This window comes from Mycetomoellerius zeteki, unplaced genomic scaffold, assembly GCF_001594055.1.
Source record: "Mycetomoellerius zeteki isolate Tzet28-1 unplaced genomic scaffold, Tzet1.0 scaffold471, whole genome shotgun sequence".
NCBI classification, from domain to species: Eukaryota; Metazoa; Arthropoda; class Insecta; order Hymenoptera; family Formicidae; genus Mycetomoellerius; species Mycetomoellerius zeteki.
The window spans coordinates 1,319,309-1,346,946 of NW_017257470.1; the positions used below are offsets into that span (position 1 = coordinate 1,319,309).

At 30.5% G+C, this 27,638-nt stretch overlaps 1 protein-coding gene across 1 annotated transcript; it reads left to right on the forward strand.

Moving 5' to 3' along the window:
- Positions 1 to 1,375: 1,375 nt before the first annotated feature.
- On the forward strand, positions 1,376 to 27,246 carry LOC108727157 (uncharacterized). Its single transcript, XM_018455140.1, has 4 exons — positions 1,376 to 1,523; positions 21,942 to 22,112; positions 26,964 to 27,108; positions 27,207 to 27,246. Exons 1-4 carry the CDS (start codon positions 1,376 to 1,378, stop codon positions 27,244 to 27,246), a joined length of 504 nt encoding a protein of 167 aa, XP_018310642.1.
- Positions 27,247 to 27,638: the final 392 nt, after the last annotated feature.

The following is a 27,638-nucleotide window of genomic DNA, read 5'->3' on the forward strand; positions in this document are numbered from 1 at the left end:
GGAAAGTATCAAAATATTAAAAATTTATGTATTTTTTTAAAAGTTAAGCTTTATTAATAATAAAAAGAAATCATAATTAATTAATTAATTAAATTATTAAATTAAATTAAATAATTAAATTAAATAATAAGATTAAATATTATAATTATTATATAATAATAATAATGCTAATTATATAATATATACGGCAAAAATATAAGAGTTTAAAAAATTTTTTTTTAATATACGAAAAATAAGTATTTTGAATTTGTAATATCTTTTCCATAATAGTAGACAGTACAAAGTTTTTAGTGGCATAGTTCATTTACCTTAAATATATTTATAACAATATAAACATAATAAATAATAGTTAATAAATTAAATTTTTGTTAGATGCGGCGTATATACCGGAGTTATCCTACACTGTTAAATCTATAGTGTCAAATTTAACTTAACGTGAGTCGCCACTGCTCCTACTAAATATATCATTATTTCTTACCAAAACGATAGTTAAATTTGACTCTATATTGTGTCAATTTAACGCTATATAGTATCAACGTTAAGTTAAATTTGACACTATAGATTTAACAGTGTTATGTAGTGTGGCACTAAACCGTATATCGAATCTGTCGTTGAATGTGAGAAATAAGAGGTCATTACTACTCTATTACATTGCCAATATCATTTACGTTTACCTCGTATTTTGTAATTTCCCCATTCTCTCATAATTACGTAAACATCTTATATAATGTAATCGAATTGAGCTGAGATAAATTTTTGAAAATTATCTCAATTGCTTTTAATTAACGATTTGTTGATACTGGACCGTGTTAATTGATACATTAAAACGTGTATCTCAACGTAATTTTTATTAGTTTACTAATTTTATTGCATCAACTAACTTTTCGATGTTTCGATAATTTTCGTCTGAAACGCAAATTATCCATCTAAATGAAAAAATTCATTTTGATGTCATAATTTATTTGTTAATTTATGGCGAGTACGGTACAGGTACCCGTTTTATTCACGACTCTTCATTCTCTCTCATTCAAACTATCCGTGCGCGCCTAATGAAATATAATTTGTCGTCGTCGGAGAGTTTCACGTCGGCCAGTTATAAATAACGGAAACGCTTTATCGCGGGGATATTAAATCATTACGCACTCTCGCTTTTTCTCTCTTGCCCCTCCATCTTACGAGTAGCATTTTATCGCGCGATAATATGCTGTAATAACGACAAATTTCCCAAATTTTTCGGTGCTGGCAAACTGATCTCAATGGAATTCTATCATTTTCTTCTTTTCCCACCGTAACGCCAGGTTTTAATCTTACCCGCTGCGTTGTGGCGAGAAAAATGTTATGGGTGCATTCTTTATGTGCGGACTGGCGTTTTAATATGAACGGCGTCGATCTTGTTTCAGGATCCGGCATCAAGGTGCCGATGGCCATTCTGAATTGTCTCTACGCCCGTCAATTGTGCTACGAAGATCCGTCGTGCAGTGCCATATTGGAGATTATACCGAGAGTCTGCGGTCCAGAATTAGGTGAGCCAATTGGACTACCTTTTTTTTAACATTTGCAGTGATTAATTACTCTGGCTTGTAAATTAATCGTTAATAATACTTTAGTTACGCTGCGACATTTATAACCATGCATATTTCTTGTGATTTAGAATATTGATTTAAATTCAAATTAATGATATCCGAAACAGTGACAGCTACGGTAGTTAATTATTATCAACTTACCGATTATCGAACTTATAAGACATATAATTATAACTTTTTGATTGGAATCGGATTATTAATTTTAGGTTCTAATTACATCTAATATCTTTTATCGAACTTTTATCAGTTTCAAAAATATATTTTGTAATTTATGTACATGATTATAAATTGTAATAATTTGTTTAATATAATTGTTTCTTATTCAACAAATTTCTATAAATTATGAGTTCTGAACATATTATCTCGCAATTTATTACAATTATTTTTTTTATTAAAGTCAGATTTTACTTTTATGAACATATTCTTTCACAAATCACAATTAGTTATATTAAATTATCACATATATAAAAGCTTGAACGTAATTATGAATATATGTGAATTATTTACTCAACAATTAAAGATATAGAATGAAAGCATTAACGTGATCGATACGTCTTACTCTTTTCCATGTATTTTTTAACTCGATATATTACTCACCCGGATTATATTAACAATAATTCACCTAACATGAACCGACAAATCAAAAAGCTTGCGCAAATATGATAGTCGTAATCGGATGCAATCTAGTCGTTCTGCAAAATAAAAACTGAAGCATTCGCTTTGCATCGTTATTATTTATTCCATTTTTATTTGTATAATCCATCATCATTCATGTTCTGATCAAATATGGTATCGACTCTTACTAGAGAAATAAGATATTGCACGGTATAATCTATCAGTTTACAGGAAAATTCTGGCGAGAGCCTTGTTTTCTGCAATAGGTCGTTCAATGCTTAGTTTCACGCAATATATTATTCATACATCCCTTGTAATAATCATGGGTCCTAATGGCTCACATATGATTCGTAAAATCTCATATTAGTTCATGTAAAATAAAAGGCGGCCCGCAAGCGCAGCAGCGTCACATTTGAAATTTTACGACGTGGCGGCGCCGTACCGCATTTCCATAAAATTTACATGCGGATTCCGAAATCCCGAGGAATTTCTTATGGAAACCATGATGACATTAATGTCTAAATTTTGAATTCCGTGTGAAAGTGCCACAGAACTACTGGAAATATCTTGCTAGCAATTTTTATAGTGACGAACATTAATTAATTCATAGAAATTATTTTTACCGTTTTACTTCGTATTTGATGGTGTAAACTTTATATAGTACTTATGGAGTATTTCTGTTTATTTTATTGATATAAGGATAACATTTTCCAAGATGTTATCTCCATGACACCTCTATCTACGGTTTTACATATCGCATCTAAATCTCTATAGTCTATAATTGTAATAATTTTATATAACTTCAAGAATCCTCTACTTCCAAGTTTAATTTCTTTTATCGAATTCACAATGCCATAGTTTTTCCTAGGAATGATTATGAATCATAACTGATACCGCCAGTGGTAGTCTCGTATTGGACGGTGATAAATAAAAAGTATTGCTCGTCGTGCCGTTCTTGAAATAGAAGTAAAAGCCTCAGTAGGTTTTCCGAAGCTAAAAGCTTTCCGAAAGCAGTGCCATTTGTTTTACTTTCGTCCGAGCGATTACATGATAGATTATTCACGTAACTCCTCGGTATCAGAAAGGAGCGCGGAAACCGCGGCATAAATCACAATGGACGGTGTCTTTGTTTTAAAAAGCCGCGTGCGCGCACTCCCACTACGTCGAACAAAATAAAATATATAACGGCGTTCGTGCGCTCTCTCAACCTCACCCGAAGGCGAACTGCTTAATGCAACACACGCCATTTTGCATTTTGCACGTCGACGACGAGGTTTGCGAGAACTTCGAGCGCGTTTCTTGCGACACGACATCCAGCATTCCGTTTACGATTAAGAGATAGGTAGAAGGAAGTGACGACAAAGCTTTATGTGAATGTAGCATTATTATTTAAAGTATTTAAACGTAAATGGGCGGTAATGATCTAAAAAGTTAAGTATATTTTTTAATAAAATTTTTTAAGTATTTGATAACATAATAATTTGTCTTTATCTAATTTTATGCCAAACTTGATATCAATTACACAAAAGAAAATTTTTGATATTTTTATTTCCACATCCACAAATTTTATCTGTTTCTTACATAAAATTCAAAAGATTTATTGATAATTTTTAATTATGCCAAATTCTCTTCTTATTTGTATCTGTATATAATTCAAAATTTTTCTTTTATTTAAAATCTCTTATCTCTGTTTCTATCTGTTTATTTAAAAAACTTCCTCTCTTTCTCTCTCGTACAGTGTATGTTTTACCGAAATTTTATTTTAACTTTATTAATTTATTTTAATTTAACTGATTTTGTTACGTATAATTTTATTATTTCATTTTATTAATTTTATTAATTTCATTTTACACATTTTTGGAAATGAGAAACTTAATATAAATAAGAATGCAAGAACAACTTTAAGAATTTTTGCTTTCTATTGATAACATGTATTTCCTCGCTGTCAATCTAACAATTAAATAGGCGCTAGATTGCCATCTAGCGTGGCAACAAGATTTAGCGGTGTCGAGGATAATTTACAGTTTGCACTGCGATCGCCCGTAACGCGATTTCCATTCGGATGCGACGAAGGAAAAAGATGCGCCTGCAGTAGGACGGCGGAGGAATAACGAGAGAGGGAAGAACGAGGTTGTCGATCGTCTCCTCTCGAGCTGTCCTCGTTTCCTCTCTCTCGTTACGATTGGAGGTGGTGAGGTGGAGAACTCAACTTCGCACCACACCTTTCGATTTCGTCATTGAATTAATCACTCCCACGGGGACAATTATTCCAGGAAAGCTTAAATAAGTCTGCCGTCGGGGTTTAAAAATGCTTCTCGGCGCAACGATTGAGCGTAACAATTGTTCCGATTTAATAATTATTCTTTTTTCTTTATTTATTACACGCTAACGAGAAAAATGAAAAACGAGAAACGAATTTATTATTTATTGCCTCGGGTAAGATTTCCGCAATGAACAATTCATACCGTTAAACGTGAAACAGCATCAACGTGAAATGCAACGAGTTACGCATTTTTTTTTTATTAATAAAATGTAATTACACGCATTCGATATTATATTACATGCGTGAATAACCTAAACAAAAGTAAAAAACTAAATGTTAATCCGACTATAAATTAATAAATTTTAATTCTCAGTGTATTCTGCTTGTTACAGAATAAAATTTAAATAACATATTTCTAAATCTTTTTTCTACTTACGTTTTAAATGGTAGAAACAATGATCCTAAAATTATTATTTGTGTATAACTTACTGAAGATGACTATTTTAGTGCGCGGATTGACGTATGACGTAACATAGTAATTATCACTTTTAACTTTGTTAAAAATACTTTACAGAAAATAAGTTTAACCTCATTTCCGTGGGTAATGTGTTGAAATATTTAAAAAATTCCATCCTTCTTTTCTCGTTTGCTAATGAAAAAATTGGTTCTAATATTGGAGAAACAGAATAAGCACAGTAAATTTTATTGATCCAATTTGAGTTTGGAGATTTGGAAGAGAGCTTTGAATAACTTATAGATTTAAAAATAAAGTAAACAAGTTAATTAAATTTTTTTATTCAAATCTCAAACTTGAGAGTGAAGAATCTACTTAACTTGAACTTGTATTAGCAATATCTGAAGGCTTTATCTGTCTTTGATATTAAATAGAACCTCGAAGAGGCTTTTAATTGATTATGTTTCAAAGTTCTATTAAAGAGTTATAATTGAAGAGTTATAAATTTTGCAAATGCTTAAAAGTCGTACACTATAAATACATACAGTCTCGACTCATTAATATGAAGGTATTTTCTTAAAATTAAGATATTTTTTTCAATAGAACCTTTTCCGAATTTTAATGTTTGTTTTTTGCAAACTTGATATAAATCTTTGTTGCGACTCTAAGGCCCGTATTCATAGTCGGGCCTTATATTTAAGGCTTCCTTAAATTTATCTTCAGATGTTCAATGAATTATTTCATTGGCTACTAAGCGTCTAAAGATAAATTTAAGGAAGCCGGTCTGTACTATGAATACGGGCATAAGTGTTAATGAACCGGAGGAGGTCGAAAAGGTGTACCCTACCTATTTTTTTTAATTATTTATAGTTGATTATGGTTGATTATCATTGTTAGAGTCACAACAAAAATTTTTATCACGATTGCAAGAAAAAAACATTAAAATTCGAAAAAGTTCTTATTGTAAATAATTACCAAAATTAAATATGAAAGTTAAATTATAAAAACTTAAGTATTTTAATTATTTCTGATAGTAAAAAATGGATTGACAATTACATTAAACACAGAAATAAACTGCAAGTAAACGACAAGATGAAAGTATGCTAATTCGCTTGACCAAAATTTCGACTAATTTCTCTTGCTAATGACAAAAGTCATTTATACGCGAATTGCAGCGAACTGTGATAGCATGACCATTCAATTGCACGGAAATATCCGCGTGCAAGAGATCTTCATTTTCTGAATAACGAGATTATTATCCTACTCGCAAAATTATATTTAGCTTGCTACATATATACATATAAACATATACATCATGCATTTCCTTTTTCAACAGTTAGTATTATAGACATCTGCAATTGACGATCATTGCGTGGCTAATTGATATTATTATTTACGAAATTAACCACTTGTTACATTTTAGTTTACGATTACAAAAATATTTCTTTTCTTTTAGATCTCAACAAGAAAACTGTATCTACTTAATAAATTCGAATAAAATCAAATTATAATATTGTTTTAGAGACAGTATTGTTAGAAACAGCTTGTGTATTTGGAATAAAATTGATCAAATTTCCGATTCTGTAATTATAATATTATTACCATATCTCACAATGAATGCGCGTAAATTAATAGTCTATGTACATACAAATTAAATTATATCAATGTCTTTCGCATTGTTATTCATTGAATAAAATATTCATGACGTCGAATTGCATTGTCAAATAACTTGTGCGAAAGCTCAGTATAATAAATAAATTTAGTTTTCTTATATTTATCATTGGTTCATTATTTTTACTATATTTATTATTAATGTTATAAATTAATAGATTAACAAATACCTTCAAAAATTTCCATTTATATAAAATTGTATAATTGGACTTTTAAAGATTTATATGCGCTTTTTTTTTACTAATGTAAGATATTCTGATATCTACTATAATTCATTATATAATACATTTTTTAGTATTTTGAAATATAGACTGCCAAACGCGCTTCACATAAGATGTATTTCACATAATTTGTTCCCCAATAATGTTGTCTAACTAAAAATTAAAGTTTTTCTTTCTTTTGCCTTCCTCTCCAAATTTTATTTTTTTCCTCTAAATTTTTCCATTTGCCTTGTAATTTTTTCGTTTTGGGGAAAAATACTTGTACCAAGTATTGCGGCTTGAACAAATTTCGCGAGAAACGAAATAAGGATCGGCGTGCGAGGATCATCTTACAAAGTAGTGGGTTGTGAAATAAGGGCTTGTAAACGGGATAACATTACCCAGGACGGTCGACTCTGCTGTGTTGCGGCTCCGGCGTAGAACGATAATAACCTGCGTGGGAACGTGGCGTTGTACATCGACAACTTCCGGTTGACCTGTTTCTAACCCCTTCCGCCGCCGAAATTTCAGCTTGGACGGGCCATGCCGGAAGCTCCGTTGAGATCGATATCTCGATACGCGCGTTCCGGGGGGCCCGCACTATTAACGGCCGGCTGATCGCGAGCCCAGCAGATATTTGCGAATTCATTGATTCTGCGCCCTCGCGCATTCATCCTCACAAGATTTCAAAGAGCGACACAACATTTGTCGAAAGTGCTAATAATTTGTAGGATAATCAACGTTAAAAATTTATATTTAAAAAAGATAATATTTAGTTAAAAAAAAATATTAGCAAATTAATCTATTATCAATTAATTTGGCTGAATTGATAACATTAACCGATTTGAGTAAGTACTTCACGATAACTGTCATATATAAGATATGTCATATTAGACATTTTAAACACACAGGCAAGCAATTAATATGTTTGACAAAAGGACAAGAATAGGATGATCAAATATTAAATTAAACAAGAAACTACTATGACTATCACACGAGGAATATGTCGAAGCTTATCATTGTCTCGGGACGATCATTTGCGTCGATAGAGCATAGACGAGAAAGGGATATGGAATGGTAGTCGATAACATTCATCTTGTGGGTCACTGAAGTGCGAAATAAGGGTCGTGTGGATTACGTTACAACGCCATTCACGATCACTCGGGCGACATTAACGATTTGCACGGAATCGTGAATTACGTTAACAGCCTATAGATGTTTTCGCAATCTCGAGCCAAATAAACTCGCATAACGAGTGGTAAATTTAACTATAATGCTTCCTTGCCTTCACAGAGGTATATTATTTGAAGAAAACTTTTGAGAACTCTTTAATAAGCAAACTTCTTATCTCTCTCTTTCTCTCTCTCTCTCTCTCTTTCTTTTGCTTTCTATCAGAATACATGCTATAATTGTGTTGTCATTGAGCTATACAATATTTTAAAATAATAACAATAATCTCAATCTATAAAAAAATTTTATCAATTACGAAAATATATTTATTATTAAAATTTAACATTATTAGGACTGAGATTTGAGATAATTTTGGATTGAATAAAATACAAATAATTAAACATAATTTTTTGAACATGATATATGTAAAATTTTAGAAATTTTATTAACAATGTGAGAGAAAACATCACAAAATGTAAAATTAATATTAATTATTCCCTTTTTACTTTAAATATCAGATTTTATTACGCAGTTTAATAAAATATTATATGTATACATGTTTTTGTTTTATTTTGTATTTAATTATACGAAGAGAGTTACATCCGTTTTTATATAATATTAAATTGCGGTTTGTAACTAGACCAGTGTAAACATAATTACTTGATTAATTACTGAAGATATTACGCATTTAAATTAAAGTAAATTTATCATTCTATATATTCAAACTACATTATATGGTAGAAGGTAATAATTTAGATAATTAAAGAATTGTTTCAGATAGGTACATAGAGATAATATAAAATAATAGTTAACCAATCAAAACTGCATCTACAATATATATCTCGATTAATGTAGTACCACTCAACACAAACGCAGTACTATGATTTTTATTCTTTATTAATATTCGTTGAACAATACATAGTTTGTAAATGTCATATATTGAACTCGTTCGTGAAAAACTGGCAGTATCATTAAAAGACTTAGTTAAAAAAAATCTGTTTTCATGTTTCCTAATAGCCAATAAAAGTACAAAAACGTCCATAGAGTTCCGTAAACATGTAAAAAAGAGCTGGTGTGCCTAAAAACTGCTTTGAAATAACAGGCAATGCGCTTTTTTGGCTAGTGCGGCGTTTTGCCCAGCATGATAAACAGATTGTAATGATGGTGCATGTAACGCATTCCCGGTCGCCCGTCTGCACTAATCCTGCGGGATGCACTTTGAAAGTTTTAAATTCTAAGTGGAACTAGAGAGTTCGCGGATGTGTTTCACGGAAGTTGTTTACGACTTGTGTAAAGTCCTGGTAACTTATTTACGATACAAACGGGACTCGAAGACGATGTAGCAATATCGTCGATAATCGCGACAACATATACACTGTCCGTAAAAAATGCATACATTTTTCTATAGTCATGTAACATTTCAGCTTTAAATTTTTGATTTGCCGAACCTTCTTTATAATTTTATAAGTTATTTATATATTTATAATACATATAGATAATTATCTATACATATCTAATAAAATAATAACGAAGAATTGTTAAAATATTGTTCTTAAAATTGTTATTAAGTTTCCAATATGTTGCATACGTCGCATAAAGTATTCGTTCAATTTTTCATAATTATTAATTAGCTAATAGAATTGGACTGGCTTATATATGGGGCCAAGTGCAGTGACTATGGAAAATGACAAATTTATATTTCATTATAATTAATTTATTAATACATGCACTAGTAAGATTCTTGTTTTTATAGAGTACTATAGAGAAAAGGTCTAATTTATATAATTCGAATTTTTATTTGACATTCATAAATTAGATGTTTTCTTGATAAATAGACTTTGCATGTATCTCGCAGCCGAGTGAAAAAAAAACTTACAGTCTTTTATAATAGTCTGGAAAAATTTTTCGTAATGTCACACGAATAAATCCAAAAGGAAACTCCGGGGAATGGACGACATTTCGACTCACACAAGGAAGTGAGGGTGTGTAAAAGGAGCTTTGCTAGTAGAATGTGTACACATTGACGCTTCCACAGAGCCGGAAATCCCGGGTACCGACTACCATCCATTCCACCGATTCTGCCAAGGCAGCTGGTTAGCCGCCGTGGGCTGTCAAGCGCACAACCCGGAGCAGGTCCAAAGGCGCGTTTGGGCCACTCAGGAGATTTCGGTCTGACTCCAAAGTGGAGGTTGTATCGCTCTTCTTGAACCGCACGCTCGTCGTTGCAAGTGCAGCAAGACGCACAACACGAACGCCAACGCCGGAGTCACTGTCGCCGATTTGCGGTTCGACCGTGCGGCCAGTCGCATTTTACCATGAAATTTTGCCACTTCGCGAGCGGATGAAAGATTCGCTGGAAAGCGCTGACGCGAGGTATTCGTGAAAAGTTTATTTGAAGGTCTGAAAATTTTTACGTAAAATCGACAGATTGCGATAATAAATATGATTTGCGCTGAAAATATGTACGTATATATACGTTAACGTAATATACGTTAACGTAAAATTATAATTTAAATATCATATCAGCAATATTAATATAATAACAATATCATAACGAAATAATATTGAGAATTTTGGAAACTGAGAATTTTCTAAATTATATTCATTATGATATTTATCATTTGTAATTGTTCATTACAACAAAGAGAGAGGTTTGTTTGAATATTATGTAAAATATACTCTTTGTTATATATTACTTGCACAATAAAAATATTAAAAATAATAAAGTAATCAAAATAAGTTTTACTTCTATTTATTTTAGATTATTACTATATAGCTATGAGAACTGCATACATTTATAATATAAAATGCTATCTTTTGATTTAAATCTTTTGGTTATGGCGATGTGTACCACTTGACTACAAATACCACTCGTTTCATCGTGAAAGTAACGAGACACAATTTTCTCAATTTGACTTGAAGGAGAAATAAAATATTTCTCAAGATATAAATAGTTTCCTCAGTCTGACATAAGATATAAATTCTGAATAAGATATAAATTCTTCTGAAAGAAGATAGAAGTTTTTCTATATTATAAATTCGAGTACAAGAAATCCGTAATACGGAAGAATGCCGACTATGATAGGACAAACTAAAATTGCAAATATTTTCCAGATTTGCATATAAACTGATTTTTTAAAAGTACGGTCATCTTTTTTCTCTATTCAAAATGCAAGAAAAATCCATGCAGTTTCTATATTTTGATTCATTGTATAAAGTTAGCTATTTTGAGCTTAAAAATTTTACCTTTAATCATAATCTTATTTAAAAATTTATGAGGTTTAGTTCACTTAATTTAAAAAAAATCACATAATTATAACGATTAATATTTAAGTTGAAATTTAAAAAATAACAAAAGTGTTCAGAAAAAATTTTTTGATAAAATTAACTTTTAAAATTAATTTTTTTTAAATGATTTGATTAGAAATTCTATTATTTGTATTCCTTCATTTATTTTAGCAATAAATGAAACGAATACATAAATCTACTTGAAGAAAAAATATTTATTTTTTAATTATATTTATTAAATCTTTATGTGTGCTAAAAATCTTATAGTACAAATCTTTCATTCAAACTTTTGCATAGAAAACATTGGTTCCAAATGTGTCATATGTTTTTCTTTCTTCACTTTGACAATCTTTATGAAATTTCTGTTGTATTCCGCTCGAAAAGTTCAGCGTCGAATCTGTGCAAATCCTATTTTTCAGTATTAGAATATCAATCAGGATTGTATTAATAAATATAAAAGTAACATGCCATGCACGGCGTTGCTTAATATTTGCCTCTCACAAACGAAACAGAAAGAACGCTTGTTGCATCGTTACTATGGGCCGGCGAGTAGTTATTGCAGAATATATTCAAGGCAGCGGTGATATTTCAGACCACAGAGGCAATATGGCGGCCTGCATAAGCGCCGAATCATAAATAAAACCACTGACATTGCCTTGCGTCCGCTGAGAATATCGAGAAAGATTACATTATGGAAAAATGTTTTCAGAATTGCTTTGTTAAAAATAATATAAGCTATCTTTTTCTTAATTAAGTAGATAATCGATTGCTAGAAATCTAATGTCCGCTAGTGTCGACCATGTAGTTTTATTATTCAGATTTTGAAATGTAATTGCTGTTTACATTTGCATATGAATTATTATTCATCTTCTCAATACATCTTGAGTTAGTAATTGACAAAAACAGCGAATGATTAATAAATACCTCTCTTTAATTATTAATATTTTACCGTCCACAACTTCTAGTTTGTAAATAATGCTCTATTCTATTTCATACCTCTCGTTCTGCTTATACTTGCACGCTCCATAAATATTCTACAATTTTTGTCTGGGTATTTGTATTAATACAATTTGATATAGCAAGAATTAAAATCATTTGATGTGCACATAGTTATAAAATGAAAGAATGTATTACATTTAAACATAAAATAATACATAATCTTTACTTGACAGATCTTATAAAAATACTTATCGACTTAATCGTTATATTAATCGAAAATACTGTTCATAGAATGTAAATTGTAAATTATTCTATAATAAATCTTTTTTGATAAAAATATAAAAATTCGAAATAGAATTACATGATTACATTACTATCAGCTGTCAAAAATTAACATATGCATCTGATTTCTTAAAATGCTATTGGAGGCATGCACAAAACAAGATGTGAACTGAAATTTTTGTCTATATTATTCATTTCTTATTTATTTCAAAGTTTTGTCACTAAAAATGTTGCTTAGATTGAATAATAATATAAAATATTACGTTCAGGTACGATTTAGGTACGTAGCAATTCTTCTCTAATTATCTTCCTTAATTATCTTCTAAAATATGTTAAAATACGATAATGCTATCATGCAATTATATGCATCAGAAGATTAAATATTTTGAAATTGGTGACGAAAGTGGCTTTTGTCTTACAATTGCAGCTTATTTTATTAGTGTACTTTGTTACACACATCTAGCAGTGCTCTCATTAATATATTCATTATTGTTTTTTTTAAATGTGGATTCTTGTGAAATTTTCTCGATAATCTTTTTTATTTTATTTATTTTATTTGTTATATGCTTTATTCAATTAAACGCACTCGTAAAATCAGATTACCAATACTCATTGCTATATATCTGAAAGCTCATGACATTCGTAATTCGCATCGGATGTACGTGCAAAACAAATATAAAATACGTACTAGACACGAAGGATCAAACTAAAATATATAATGTCACTGATAGATTAAGTACACACATATTCGGTGTATGTATTTTACATGAATTGAAAAAAGAAACTAAGTAGTAGAGTAGATCATTTACCCATATTATGGAAACTTTCAATGGTTACATTTCTAAAACGAAATTAGCAAAATTTTGTGCAAATTAATTACAATTTTAGATGTTTTTACGCTTCCTTCATATGTTTATCAATTGTCGTGAAACATGCTTTCGTCAGTCTTGACGAGAGATACAGAAGGTACTTTTTCTGTTAATCTAGAATCGATGCTTGCTTTATCAATGATCAAACAATAGTTGGTTTATTGGTCGTTATCCATATGATAATCTAACGATAGTTAGAATACGAGAATCGGAACGCAAACTCGATTTTACCTTTAATCAGGTCGTTGTTCGCAGGGGAACGTAAGCTCAACCATGCATAATCGATGCACGTTGATTTGTATGCATGCAGATCTGAATTACAGACGTAAATAACCTGCGATATCATATCTTGTTATCAATTGACCAGTATAATATGTCGCCATTATAAATTAATAAATATAATTTGTATATATACCTTGCAAAGTTAAAAAGGAAATTACAAAATTGCACTGTTAATTAATTTTAATAACATATATTTAATTATGCCGTAATTTGCAATTTGATTAAAGAAATGTTTGCATATTGTAATTTAAATCAATATTAATTGCCAATGTGAATTAACTATTTATCTGTACATTTCTATATTTATCAAAAGGATACACAAACAGTTATTATTGAAATAATCTAAAAATCAAAATCCATGTATTGCAGGCAACTTATTATAAAATTTAATATGAGAAGCAGGCTTTTTAGAATCACCCAGGATTATTCAGAACAAAGGATAATTATATTAATTAGGGAAATTAGGAAAAATGTGTGTAGTTTCTACATATAATCATATAATGTAATTTATATTGCGGTAAACAAAAGATGTCATGGACATAAAGCTCAATAATGAATAGTTTTTGAGTCATGATATATGAAATATGTGAAACTTGTACTTACAGAGCAGCTTTAATACATCATAACTGTGAAAAACTATTCATTCTAAACTTGTGTCTATACCCCAGCAGACATCAACTAACAATAACGTAACTTACATAATTTCTCACTCACAATATAATTGTAATATAACACATGTTATACGTAACAGTTACAGTTATTGTGGAGTGAGAAATTATAACTAACAGTTATGTTATTGTTAGCTTTTACTGCAGGGTATAACATCTTTTGTTCATCGCTTTATATACACTGAAAAGAATATTTATTATATCTTAATAAATATTTCTTTGAATATTTGTAAATAAACATTTACTGAATGTTAACATATATTTATTGGATATCAAGAACCATTAATCTGAATTTAACTCTCATTTTTTCATTGAATAAATATTTATTTACTGTAAGTAAATGTTTACTTACAAATATTCGAAAAAATATTTATTAAGATATAATAAATTTTTTAAAAATGTAAATTACATTATGTATGAAAACTCATTACACAGAATTCAATTTTCCATTAATGCATAATTCATTATAATTATATATCTAATAGATAATAGATAGGTATTACTTTCATCGATATATTTAGCTTGAAACAATAAAAAAGTTACTACATATTTATATTAATTTAAAGATATAATTATTTGAATTCAAATATGTAAATTTTGCCAGCAATATATAAATTTTGATAACAAAACGCAGTTGAAGGGTTACCACTTATAATTCGGCGATCTAAAAAGAGAATTTAAAACGTAATTTTCTCCGAGAAATAAAGGAAAAAAGGGAAGCAATTGATAGGATAAAGAATTGTAGACAAATTTTCAATTTACAAACAGCGCAATTTATAAAGTGCGTCTCTTCTGTTTTGTTGCGAATTCCATTTACTTTCTCAACCTAAAACAATAATTCTAAAATGGAAAGAACGGCGGTATTCGAAAGGAGTTTCTTTCACTCCATAACACAAGATTTTAGTAGTGTTGTATGAATTTTATATTTACTCGTTTTTGTCCTATTTAATCTTTGTTCTTGCGCTCTCTTGTTGCATACATTGTTTATTTATTGTGAAATAAAAAATATATAGAATATACTATGTTTATTATATTCAACGACATTTTGTGTAAAAATTGAATGAAATAACTGTTAATAACGATTCTTTATATGAAAAGTTATAAATAAGATGTTTTTGCCTTAGCGAAAAATTATAAAAATTTTTGAATCGTGCGTCATTTCTTAACGAAACTTTTTGCGAGAGGAGAGCAATATAGCGATAGGATCGTACATTACCGTAGGATTGAGGGAAATTCTTGACCCAGTACTTTCGCGAGAGTTGAAGGGCCGCCTGGTTTGAGTGGACTTTGAAATCCAACGTCGTTGAGCGAGTTTTTGAGTGAACAGCTGCTGCTCATCGTCGTTTAGCATCGCTAATGTTAGAGAAGTAGCCATTTTTTCCGACACATTCTTCTTAATTCATTATTTCACGTCCAAATAATTTTACTATTCCATTGTACATTTAATCGTATTAATTGAAGTTACAATGACTATATAAAAAGAGAGAAAAAAAGATTCGTCTTTTCTTCTACTTCCTCTTTAAAAATTTCAAATTGTTTTGAGTTTACAAGGAATAAAATATCATGGTTAAAAATATTCTTAGGAAATAAGTAGTCATCAAAGAAAATTGTATTGTATCGTGAAAGTTGTTTTCGAAAAAAAGAAAGAAATAATTCCTAATGTCAGCTCATTAATTTTTCGATTTTATGGTGCTTGTTTGAAATGACACGAGTTGTTCGTATCCTCCTTAACTGTCGATCGTGGCATCGTTTATTCCCTCAAAAAGCCCGGCTCGAAAAAAAAGGGATGAGCACCCGCCACGCGATAAGGTGGGGAAGTGACGACGATGCGGGGAGAGAGAGGGGTTGGTTGTACAGGCTGACAGAAGGATAGCATTGTTCGGAAGTACAATGTACGTTGTTATGCCAAAGCGGCATGCACGACCCTCGAGCACAATGGCGTCAGTGCGGGAGGAAGATAGCGCGTACCCGCGAAGAGAGAATACGCGTCGTCAGTTTCGGCGCGGAGACTGCAACTTTTCCCGACCCGCTCTCTTTCTCTCTCTCCAGCACACTTTTTTCCGATACTGTTTTTTCCTATCCATGAATTATAGCTCACGGTAGAACGATTCTGGAACGCTCGCGCTTTTTATGGAGCCGCAGCGCCGTTCATCACCGCGGGATGCTCCCGGATACACACCCTCGATAATTAAAGCGGAGCAGGACTTCACAGTCGCGGGACGAGTCGGGCCTTATTTATTTTCAACATCGTTTCAAGAAATTTTTGCTTCAGGTTTTAATTCTCGTGCGAATACAACAGAGTTGTACATGTCCCGTTCGAGAAGAGCGTACAAAAATTAATTAATAAATGGAATTAAAAATTACTACAAAAAAATATTGTATATTACTTATGGAAAAATCATAAAACATATGAAGTTGACGTTAAAATCTTAAACAAAATTAATATTAGGAGTAATTTATTGCCACATAGATAATTTTAAGCCTAAGACACAATAAAAAGTACAAACAATATGAATAGAGAGTAACATATTTCAACCTCGGAAATCGTATTTTGATATACATGGTTTCTGATAGGTTGAAAGCTTTTATTCCATATCCTTTTGCTTGTGTTTTTCAATTGTGCATTAGGTTTAAGGAAACTTAAATGATTCATTAATGACAAGTTTCTATAATATGATAATATTATTGTTTATAAAACGCACAAATAATTTTATGGATACATCTCTCAAATGTTGTGAAAGTAAATAATGTAAAAATTTTATGAAAAAGATATGTATATTATACAATACCCAATAAATAACACTGAAGAAAAAACAATTCTATCCACATTCATTTTTTAAATGTTTGTGTGCGTGATTAGTTTCTTTATACTTTATTTTATTTTTAAACTTTATTTTAACATTACATAATACATGTAAATTCGATATTTATCATATTATTCGTTTTTTATTATTTGTTGCAATGTGAGTACGGAAAACAGTGGACGCATTGCTGTATTGGTAAAGTAAATTTTGCAAAAGCGTTTGTAAAACACACAACTTTTGTTCAATCAGCAAGTAAGTTAAAATTAAATATTATGAACAATGTAACATTGCGATGAATTTTGGTTGCAATTATTACAGCTGTTCGAAAACACAAATGCGTCAAAAACAGGTGCAGTTACGCGTCTGCAAGTGATAGTCGAGCGCCGAATTCAAAGCTGTATTCTCGTACATATTTCCTCGCGCTCGCTGCACGAGAATGAAAAGTCTGTTTTCCGACTTTTCTAGTAGCTGATAGTTTGTTTGCTTCGTCCTAGCTTTTTTGTTCACATCCGTGTGCGTAACACACTTTCGCGTAATGAATGTATATTTCCTGAAAACTCTCTAGCAACCCATAAGAATAGCATCAAACAGCGAAAAAATTAAATATTTGCAATAATATTAAAAATCACCATAATAATTCAATCATCGATTATTTATTTTCGATAATTTGTCAATAAATACAAAATATAGGTATAGCTTTCTGTAATTTAAAATAATTTTCTTAATACTTTCCTGTTATTAATTTCTTTAAATGTGTACCACTGCAACTTATATTTCAATTATTATTAATTATTTCTGTCATTTATTTTCTTTCTAATTGTACATATAATGGATTAGTATTAATTGTCGGAAAAGTTCTCTCATCTGTCATATTTTATTCTGCTTGTTGCTATTTTTGTAGCAGCCACTTATAGTCGTATTACGGTAGCTTTCATTTTGACAATTTTTCGATTATACTCTTATAAGATAAATGTCCCAATGACCGGACATGTCTTAATCTCCAATCATTTATTCAACAGAAACAGTTATTAAATATTCATAAATATAAATCTTAAAACGAATATTTTTAATAAATCATTGATATATTATGTGTGTATTGTACTCGTATATATGTATATATCAAAAATTTAGAATCGTCGTATAATATTTAGTTAAATAAAATTTAATTCAATGAGCTGACGTATATCATATGAAATGGTTGATTTATATAATCTTTAATCATTTTACTGTAAAAGAAAATGATTTTTATAGCGTTAAAAAAAGCATTTTTGAACGCTTTTTAAAAGTAATTTTAATATTCGATCACTAATATCAGCTAAATTTAGGGTTGTTCCAATATCGTCTATATATAATACATCTCGGCAAGCCTATACATAAATAAAGATTTAGTATATATTCGAAAGGACGAACAACATTGTTTATTAATTCAATTAAATAAACATAAAATTACTAATTTTATTTTAATTTGTATTTTTTAAATACGTTCCTAATATTAACAAACTGATTATCGCGGTCGAATATTGGGACCAGTTATGTCCGGATTTGGGACATAGACTTTTTAGGCTGTCCGGAAATTGATACATTATACACATGTATGAAAGTATTTGCAAATTCTTTATTAATTACAAATTTATAATCATTGGTTTCTTTTACTTCTTTTATTTAAATGTAATCTTTATTATGCGTATAAAAAATACAAAGAATACACTATTTTAATAAAAAAAATTATGTTTTTAATAAAGATTAGCTCTTGAGTGTCCGTCCACTGGAATATTTATGTTAGTCTTAATAAAAATGTACATATATAGTATTTTAATAAATACACTGAATCACAAAGAATACTAACTTCTATTTGCAGCTGCATACAGAAATGGCATATCTTTCAGTGTTACTAATCTTATTGCTGTTAATACGACGCAACTTTGCATTTTCGTAAAATTATATTACTCACGATTCGACACAGAAAGTTTTTCGTATAACACAATATTTGATTTAATATAATTATTGTATATAATTGAGATTAAAATTGACTTGTTCAAGAAACTATCAAGAGAACCAATGTAACGAAAAGTAATTATCAAATTTATCAAAATTTAAATCAAAATAGTCATTTGAAACTACTAATGGATTGCTAATTAATGAAAGGATAGAAAGTTTGAAACAAAAAATTAGCTTGAGACTTCATATATTTTTTGTTACGAGTAATAAAATGCTTAAAACTTTTATTACCTACTTATGCAATAAAATTGCATTATCGTTGTAAATATTTTTTTTCCTATAAGATATTTTTAATTCTATCTATGAACTGCCATTTGAGTGGAATATTATTAATTTTATTATTGATAAGAGTCTAATATTTTTTATTGTTTCTTATTATATTTTGTTTTACGAATTCAAATATATTTTGCTCTCCGGATTCGATTTCTACATTGGAAATCTGAAAAATACTATTTTTAAAATGTAAATTAATAAATTTGTCAGTTCTTGATCTTCCAATTTAGTCACCATGTCGGAAATCACATAATCTATCTTGCCAGAAGACCGATGTAAATTAGTATTCCTTTCAAGAAAATTTGAAACAGTTGACCCAGTAAGAGATTATTCTCCTGTCACAATATTAGCCCCTGAAACTCCTTGCAGAAACTTTTTTGTCTGCTAGTTCCAAACTACCAAAGATATTCTCTTTTAAGTGCCTTGCTTCGTGTTTAATGAAGGGACGTAGGTGCAAGGGCGGGACGGATCGGGATGGAGTTGAACATTGGGGGACTGACGGAATGAATTGAAGAGGGAAGCGACAGATGATAGTATCAGAATGTAATTGAAACTTTCGCGCTGCTGCTCCGTCATTTTTCTGTCTGACATTTGGCGCGACGACGACGACGACGACGACGACGATGACGACGACGATGTTGGTATCAACGGTAACGCCGACATCTGGATTCATTACTTATAGTCTGGCTCAGTTATTACGAAACTTACGATGTCTCGGGATAGCAATTAAGGCTCCTCTCACTTCCATTCTTTCTCGAAACGACATTGTACTAATTAAGCTGCGAACACCAGAATCTTAAATGAAGCTGGGAACGGTTTTTAAAAGAAAATATAAAAGAAATAAGAGGGCATCGAAAATCTCGATCGCACCGAGAAAAATGGTGCATCATAAAAAATCATTCAATGTTTGTAAAAAAGTAGGACACGTATCACCGCTATATTAACGTAAAACTGAAGGTTAAAGAATCTTATACGGGGAAAAATAATGAATATGCAGAGATAAGTAATTATATATAAGTTTTACGAGAATAATTAATTAGGAGAGAGTACACATGTAGGAATTATTAGCATTCATTTAATTCAATCGAATATATTATATTAACTTTTAAATTAAATTAAATGACAAGAGATTTTGCAATTAGATAATGAATTTTCTTTCGCAAACTTTTCTGCTGAAAAGATTGTAATTGTAGATATGTAAAGTCAAGGTTTTATTTTAACAGAATTTTTCTCTCCATAATATGATCAAACGTTTACTTTGTAAACAGTTCTGTAATATTCAAATTTTATAATGTCTTATACATACCTAGTTGCAATATTTTAGTGACTTTAATTGTGTAACTGCAAATAAAAATTTTGTATCTCTAACGATAAGTATAATATACCTTTTGAAGTTAAGAATGTCGACTGACTATGATAAATATATTAAGTGCATCATACCGCGCACGAACGCTGCGTAATAATGGCATATATTAATGTCACCGTCTAGTTGTGAGGCGATTAATGTACAAATGTGTACTGTGGCAAATAATTATTGCTGCTACATCACGCTATAGTATGATATTGTTGATAAATTCATTCATTACAGCATTGAGATGCGTAACTACTTTCGTCCGGATTTCACAATTACATTGAATCTAACATTGAATACATATGTGAGAAATATTTGATAGTCCTAAGTTTCAATGTATCATTTACATCCTCTTAGTTTGACGCATCATCACGTTTATCTATACGTAATAATTTAGAATTGTCACATAATAATTTATATTTTTATATAGATAATTAATACTAAAATATATATACTTGATAAAAACGTTAATATTTGATGTTTGTATATTTTATATTTATAATTACTTACTAAATTCTCTCTAATTATGTTTTACATAGTCCAGATTTAATAATAAATAATATTTTGTATTTGTGTTTTATAAAGCAGTTTCTTTATTCTCTCAAAAAAATCTTTAACGAATCATTTATTTACTTAATCATATCACATAATTTTTGATCTATTTTACTCATTTTTATGCGCGTGTGTATAATTTGTTAATTCTATTTCAACTTTCGAAAATGTCAGCAGCTAACAAATTATTTGAGCGTATCGTGATTTTCGATTGTTATCGGTATAAAAATGGTCAGATCAATGTCGAAATGGAAATGAACGAAAACGGATATCGATGGAGAAATTAATCGTTCCATGGGGATCTCACGTCATCGCGTTTTACAACAATCTGCAGGATAGATTCGCTCTCACAAAAAAAAAAATAATATCCGCGCGAGAATACGCTATCCTATAGTCGATTTTTCACGCTCGCACATTCGCGATTTAAGGTCATCATATACATGTACCAATTTACAAGCATAAGTGTAGCGTATGAGCCTAGCAACAAATGGTTAGAGCACTTTACATGTTCTATCAAATAATAGAACAACTTATATTTGGTACGCTATTAGTCATGTAGCTTATACGTCATACTGTCAAGGCAATTTGTGCGCGATATCGCGTGTTAAATACACACGTGCTATTTGTCAGCCGGCCGAAACATTGTTGCATCGCTTTAATAATAATTTCGCGGTTACAGTGGCATGCTCGACGGTGACGGTGAAAAAGTGTCAGGCCGCTCTACGCACCCTGCAGGCTTTCACTTTCTTCCGACCGACGTGCCTCTGCAGGGAGCCGCATGTCGATCCGGACTGCAACAGCTTCCAGAACTTCCTGTTCGACCACCCATGCGACTACGTGGAATGGAAAGGTAAGAATCTATACCTGCGATAAAATAAAGTTAATCTTTATTTCCGGCTTGTAGCCGGCTTTCTAACCGGCTTGTAGCCGCAAGGAATCAGAATACATCCAATTTATACACCGTTAAATACCAAAATATCAAACCAAGTCCTTAAATTAAACCTTTTGTTATTTTTAACCAAGTGTGACAAAATGTATTATTTCAATACAAAACTAATAAAAAATCGAACACATCAAATTAATCCAATTCCAGTCGAATTGTTTAGTTTCAAAGTAAACAATATTTTATATTAACGTATGCACTTGGTAACTGATAAACTAAATTTGAGTCAAATACACACCACTTACTTCTTCGAATTAAATTTTCTAACTCCATTAGCTTACAAGTAACCTTACCTTTGTGATATTTGCCAATTTTATTGAAACTCATTACATTTGTAGAGTAATCAATATAATAACAAACACGTATTTTTTTTATATCTGCAACAATAGTGCAGTTTTAAGGATGAAAGCTACTCCTTTTATTTATAAATGATAGGGTGACCTAACGTTCGGTTTTTCATGGAAATGTATTTTTTTAAGGCATCCGGGGATGTTCGGTCGGGTTTTCATATGTTCGTATTCCTTTTAGTATTTTAATACGCATTTTGAGAGAGAGCTAGGGGAGAGAGAGAGAGAGAAGAGAGAGAGTGTGTGTATCGGAAGCTATTAAGCCCATCGCATCGCACATGAAATACATAATAATCTAATCACTAGATCATTACCATATTCCTATGATAGAATACTTAAAAATTATTAAGTATTATTATATTATATGAAGGCGTTTTTTGCTAATACTAAATACCTACATGCTTTTATCATTTTTAGCTTCTACATTTGAATTCACAAATATTCTACTTATTTTGTATTACAATTTAACCTAAAATATCTTCCTTTTTGTTCTACTTTTGAGTATTGATATCCTATTTTTGTACTACTTCTTAATCAGGAATGTCCTAGTTTACTCAGATTAGGTCAATAATAAACGAATAATTAATTCGTTGCATTTAAGCTCATGCGAGACACGCGAAGTTTCATAGTTAAAAAAGGATAAATCTATAGAAATATTTTTTAAATAAAGGACAAAAAACAAAATGGGGAGTTACTTGCCATTTTATCGTTGGTTATTCCTGCATTCGGCAAAGAATAAGATAAGACTATTTAAATTTATTAGGTCGCTATATTGGATCTGCTCTTTCAAAGTATATAATTTTTTCATGCGGGAAACATTAAATTTGTTCCCCGCATGAAAACCTCTCCTCAACTTTCAAAACTGTACCATTGCCGATATAAAACAATACATACTTATTATTTTTTACTATTCTACAAATGTACTGAGTTTTAATAAAATCGATGAACATCATAAAAATAGGGTTATTTGTTAGTTAGTTAAATTAATGACGTATTGCATATATAAGCAATAGTGACTTACATAGGAATGATTAAAATTAAATTGACTCAAATTATGTAATTTGACATTATATATGAATTTAACAGTGCAAATATGATAGAAATTACTTATAGTCAAACATTATAAAACTTGCATGATTTTTAAAATTCAGAATAATAAAATTCAGGATAAATTGATTGTAGGTGCCATTCGAACGTTTTTCTTAAAAGCGAACCGACGAAACAAAAGCTCGGAACGATATCTTCGCACCCACCATTCTACGTAACTTTGCTCCTACGGGCTTCATTGTTGATATTCCCAAGGGCTCACTCATGCGCGCCACCGAGTCTTTTGAGCTTTTCCAAATGATTCATGGATAATTCCCGATGCGCTTCTTTTCATTCGCTTCATTTCCTATCCATTGCTTTTTTGCATCTTCAATCCACTTCTCGTCCCGGAGAGAATCGTTGTCTTCAGGAAAGCACTTTGCAGTTCTAATATCGATGGTTGGGTTACTTTTGAGTTCACTGGGGTGAATCGATAGTCTACTACACTTTATATTTGTCGCGTTATTGGCTTTTTTATTTAGTTAATATAATATTCTTTAAATAAAAATTTATCAATCCATCTTCTAATTTAACTTAATAATATAAGTATTAATGTAAATTCTCTCTAAAATTAAAGATGAAAAGAAGGGGTTTTTTAATTTAATAATTGATCTTATTAAACGTCAATTGCGTTTAAAGAGATTGTAACGTAAAGTTAATTTTATAAATGTCTTTGCCAATTTTCTCTTAATAATCTCTTAATAATCTGAATGAATGTACTAAAGGCAACTTTTAAATAAGATTTGTGTATAATGTAAAGAGTAGAAAAAGAATTTTTACTACAGAATTATTGATAAAAGTATATGAAACATATATATTATATAGCGCGTGCGCGAAAGTACATTCTGCTTCTTAAATATAAGAAGCGTTGTTTTGCAGTGATCACTAGATTCTCGTTTATTCGATCATTAATGTAAATTTTATTACAAAATGTGAATCATACTTGCAGTTATTGACTCAACTAGGGCTGTGTTTCAAATTTATTGCCAGCACTGAAAATGCTACAGTTTACGTTACATGCACCATATGTAGATTTTTAGTATTGGCAGTCAATTTTAGAACACAGCCTAGGATAAAAGAAACAAATGAAAATTAATAAAATTCCATGTATCGCTGTTAAAAAATTGATTTTTAATTTAAAAAAATTGGTAATTGACATAGGTTGTCGAGGTCATGATCCTGAGTAACTTTGTCTTAACAGCTAGGTGACGATCTCTTATAGTTTCTGAGATATTTAAAATGTGTAATTTTAATAAAAAATTGTGATCTTGGAAGACAAACTCCGATGATCTTGATCTCAACATATCTAACAGATTTTAGCCGTCGCTCGTTATTCGTTAAAAAGTTATTAACAATCAAACTTGAAAATTATTTCCTCACTTTGAATGGAAAGTGAGATGATTCTAGACAGAAGATGTATGGGGCGAACTAAGTAGAGAACGACTTTTCACACAAAACGAGGTTCACCCTAACTCCCCCACTACCTAGAGGCACACGACTTTCTACGCGAAACGAGGTCTATCCCACTTACCCCCTTCTATACCCACCTTTACCTATCTCCTTCTTATAAATAATTGACAATTCGGACTTGTATATGTAAAGCACGTTTAGTACGGAATCAGATAGAACACATATCTTATTTTATCTCCAGAGTGTCGCTCAGTATTATCTGCTGTAATTTTTATAATTTTTAGAATATTAATTTTAAAATTGGACAAAGAAATGTTGATATTTTCAAAAATATAATAAAGCAATTGATGTTTTGTCTTTCCAATGTCCATAATTACTGACGATTAAATCAATTACAATAAAAAGTTGACCTTGATTGATCATCGAGTTACATAGATCAGGCTAAATCGTGAACACGCATAAATGTAATTCGACCAAGTAATAAGTTGCGCAATTAAGCCACTCCAGATCGCGGCTTAATTACATTTATCTTGCCGAAAGCCGGTCATACGAAAGCGCGGCGGATAATGGAAACCCCGCCGAGCAGCCGGTGCCAGCTACCAAACCAGGAAGCTTCGGCACTTAATGAGATTAAATTCGCTCTCGTGCCTTAAAAAAAGAAGCGGAAGTAGGAAGCAAGGCCGTAAAAAAATTAGCTCGCAAACTGCGGGCTAAATTGTATGTTGTGTGTAAAGTAATACAAGTCAAGTGGTAGATTTTTAAAATTTTAAAAGCTTAAGACCCGCAATTTTGAAAATTTTTAGAAAGATTAGTACATTTTCACCTAATGCATATGATTATAAAGGTTTGTGAAGATTTCGAGGAGTATAACATTCTCGGAAAAGCAGAGTTTTCTCGATTTCTTTTAGTTTTGCTAACCAACTTATTTCTTTATGTAAAGTTAAAGATTTTGTGATAAGTATTTATGTAGTAGTGTATAGTGATGTGTCAATGGCACGTAAATCGTATGTGTGTAAATTCTATTGAATCGATAAAACGACTTTAGGATCTTCTTAAGCAGAAAGTTGCGAAAGGAATTTAACCCGGATCACCAGGAGTATTTTTACACTCCATTGCGCAAAAGAGTGAATTGATTGAAATATCGTTTTGTACACATATTGTTTAACATACAACTTTTTCTTTTTTAATAAATATTTTTACAAACTTTAATATGCAATTCTGTAAAAAAAATCGCCATGAAAAACGTTATATTAATTAAAATCTCTATTCTTTTAGAAATACTGTCATAATAAGCTATTTAACTTGCTTATTCCGTTTAACATTCGTTTGACTTCTACTTACTATTTTTTTAGAAAATTGTGATTAAATCCATATTTATAATGTTCTTAAATACTAATGAATAAGAAAATAATTAATAATATACATTATGTTGTTACAACAATAACAATTTTACTTAGAGAGTTAAAACATGCCGGGTGATTGCTTACATCTTACATAAAAAATGAGTGACTACTCCCGGGTTAAGGAGAGCGGAAACCGGAAACCTTGAGTGCTACTCTTTAGAAAAGCATAGTTGTTTACGAATTATATATAAAGAACTTTATGCGTGTTGTTGCTAATTTTATTTTTCAGTTTATATTCTTAATAAACTTATATTTTTTATAAATTCATACATAAAATTGTGTGGGTATGTTTTGCCATAAATATAATTTTCTTGTTAAAAATAATGCTTATGTTACGTAAAGCGCATATATTGCGCGTGATATATTATTTTATCCTTGTTTAACATTTGGTGAACAACAAGGATGAAACGATATAGCCACCGATTCAATAATTTTGTTTTATTTGTTTTATTAATGTTTACGAACTCTTTGAAGAAACATTCACTTACTTTCTCCGATGATTATCTTTGCAGACAAAGATCCATATCCGATAGACGCATTGCCGACATGCAATCATGCGCTTAATACTTGTCTACGTGGGAAACCTTGCAATCAGATCTTTAAGGATTTTAAAACCAACTGCAAGACTCAAGAAGGCCAGTGCAAAATGGAGAATCGGTAAGCGAACTGTGTGTGTAATACTTCTATATTTATCTGCTTTTTATTTATTAATACTTCTCGCAGTTCTACATCCTCGTGAAACTGTAATATTGTAGGGATAAAGCAAAACCAGATCCATTTGAATTGAAAAACTAAATTTGCTGTAATAAAATGACACAAATGTTTACTTTGAAATGAAGAGATGTATGATGGAAGATTTAATTGAAAGATTCGATAAATGAGCTCTCTCTCTATAGAAAAATATATTTATATCTTCTTTTATTTATCTTCCGTATATTAAACCACAATATGACAATAACATTACTTTGTGATATTATGTATTTATTTAATATAAAAGTTTACACGATTTTAAATAAATATAAATAGAATATCTGTTATTTTATGCTGCTGTAGCGAAATTATATTAAAAAGTCGTTATTTCACGGGAGAGAATTAAAAAATGGAATGTTATGGTTACAGAACATATTTATTTTATTATGAACATAATCTATGACGGTACCACATGCGGTACTGAAAGCCAGCGTCAT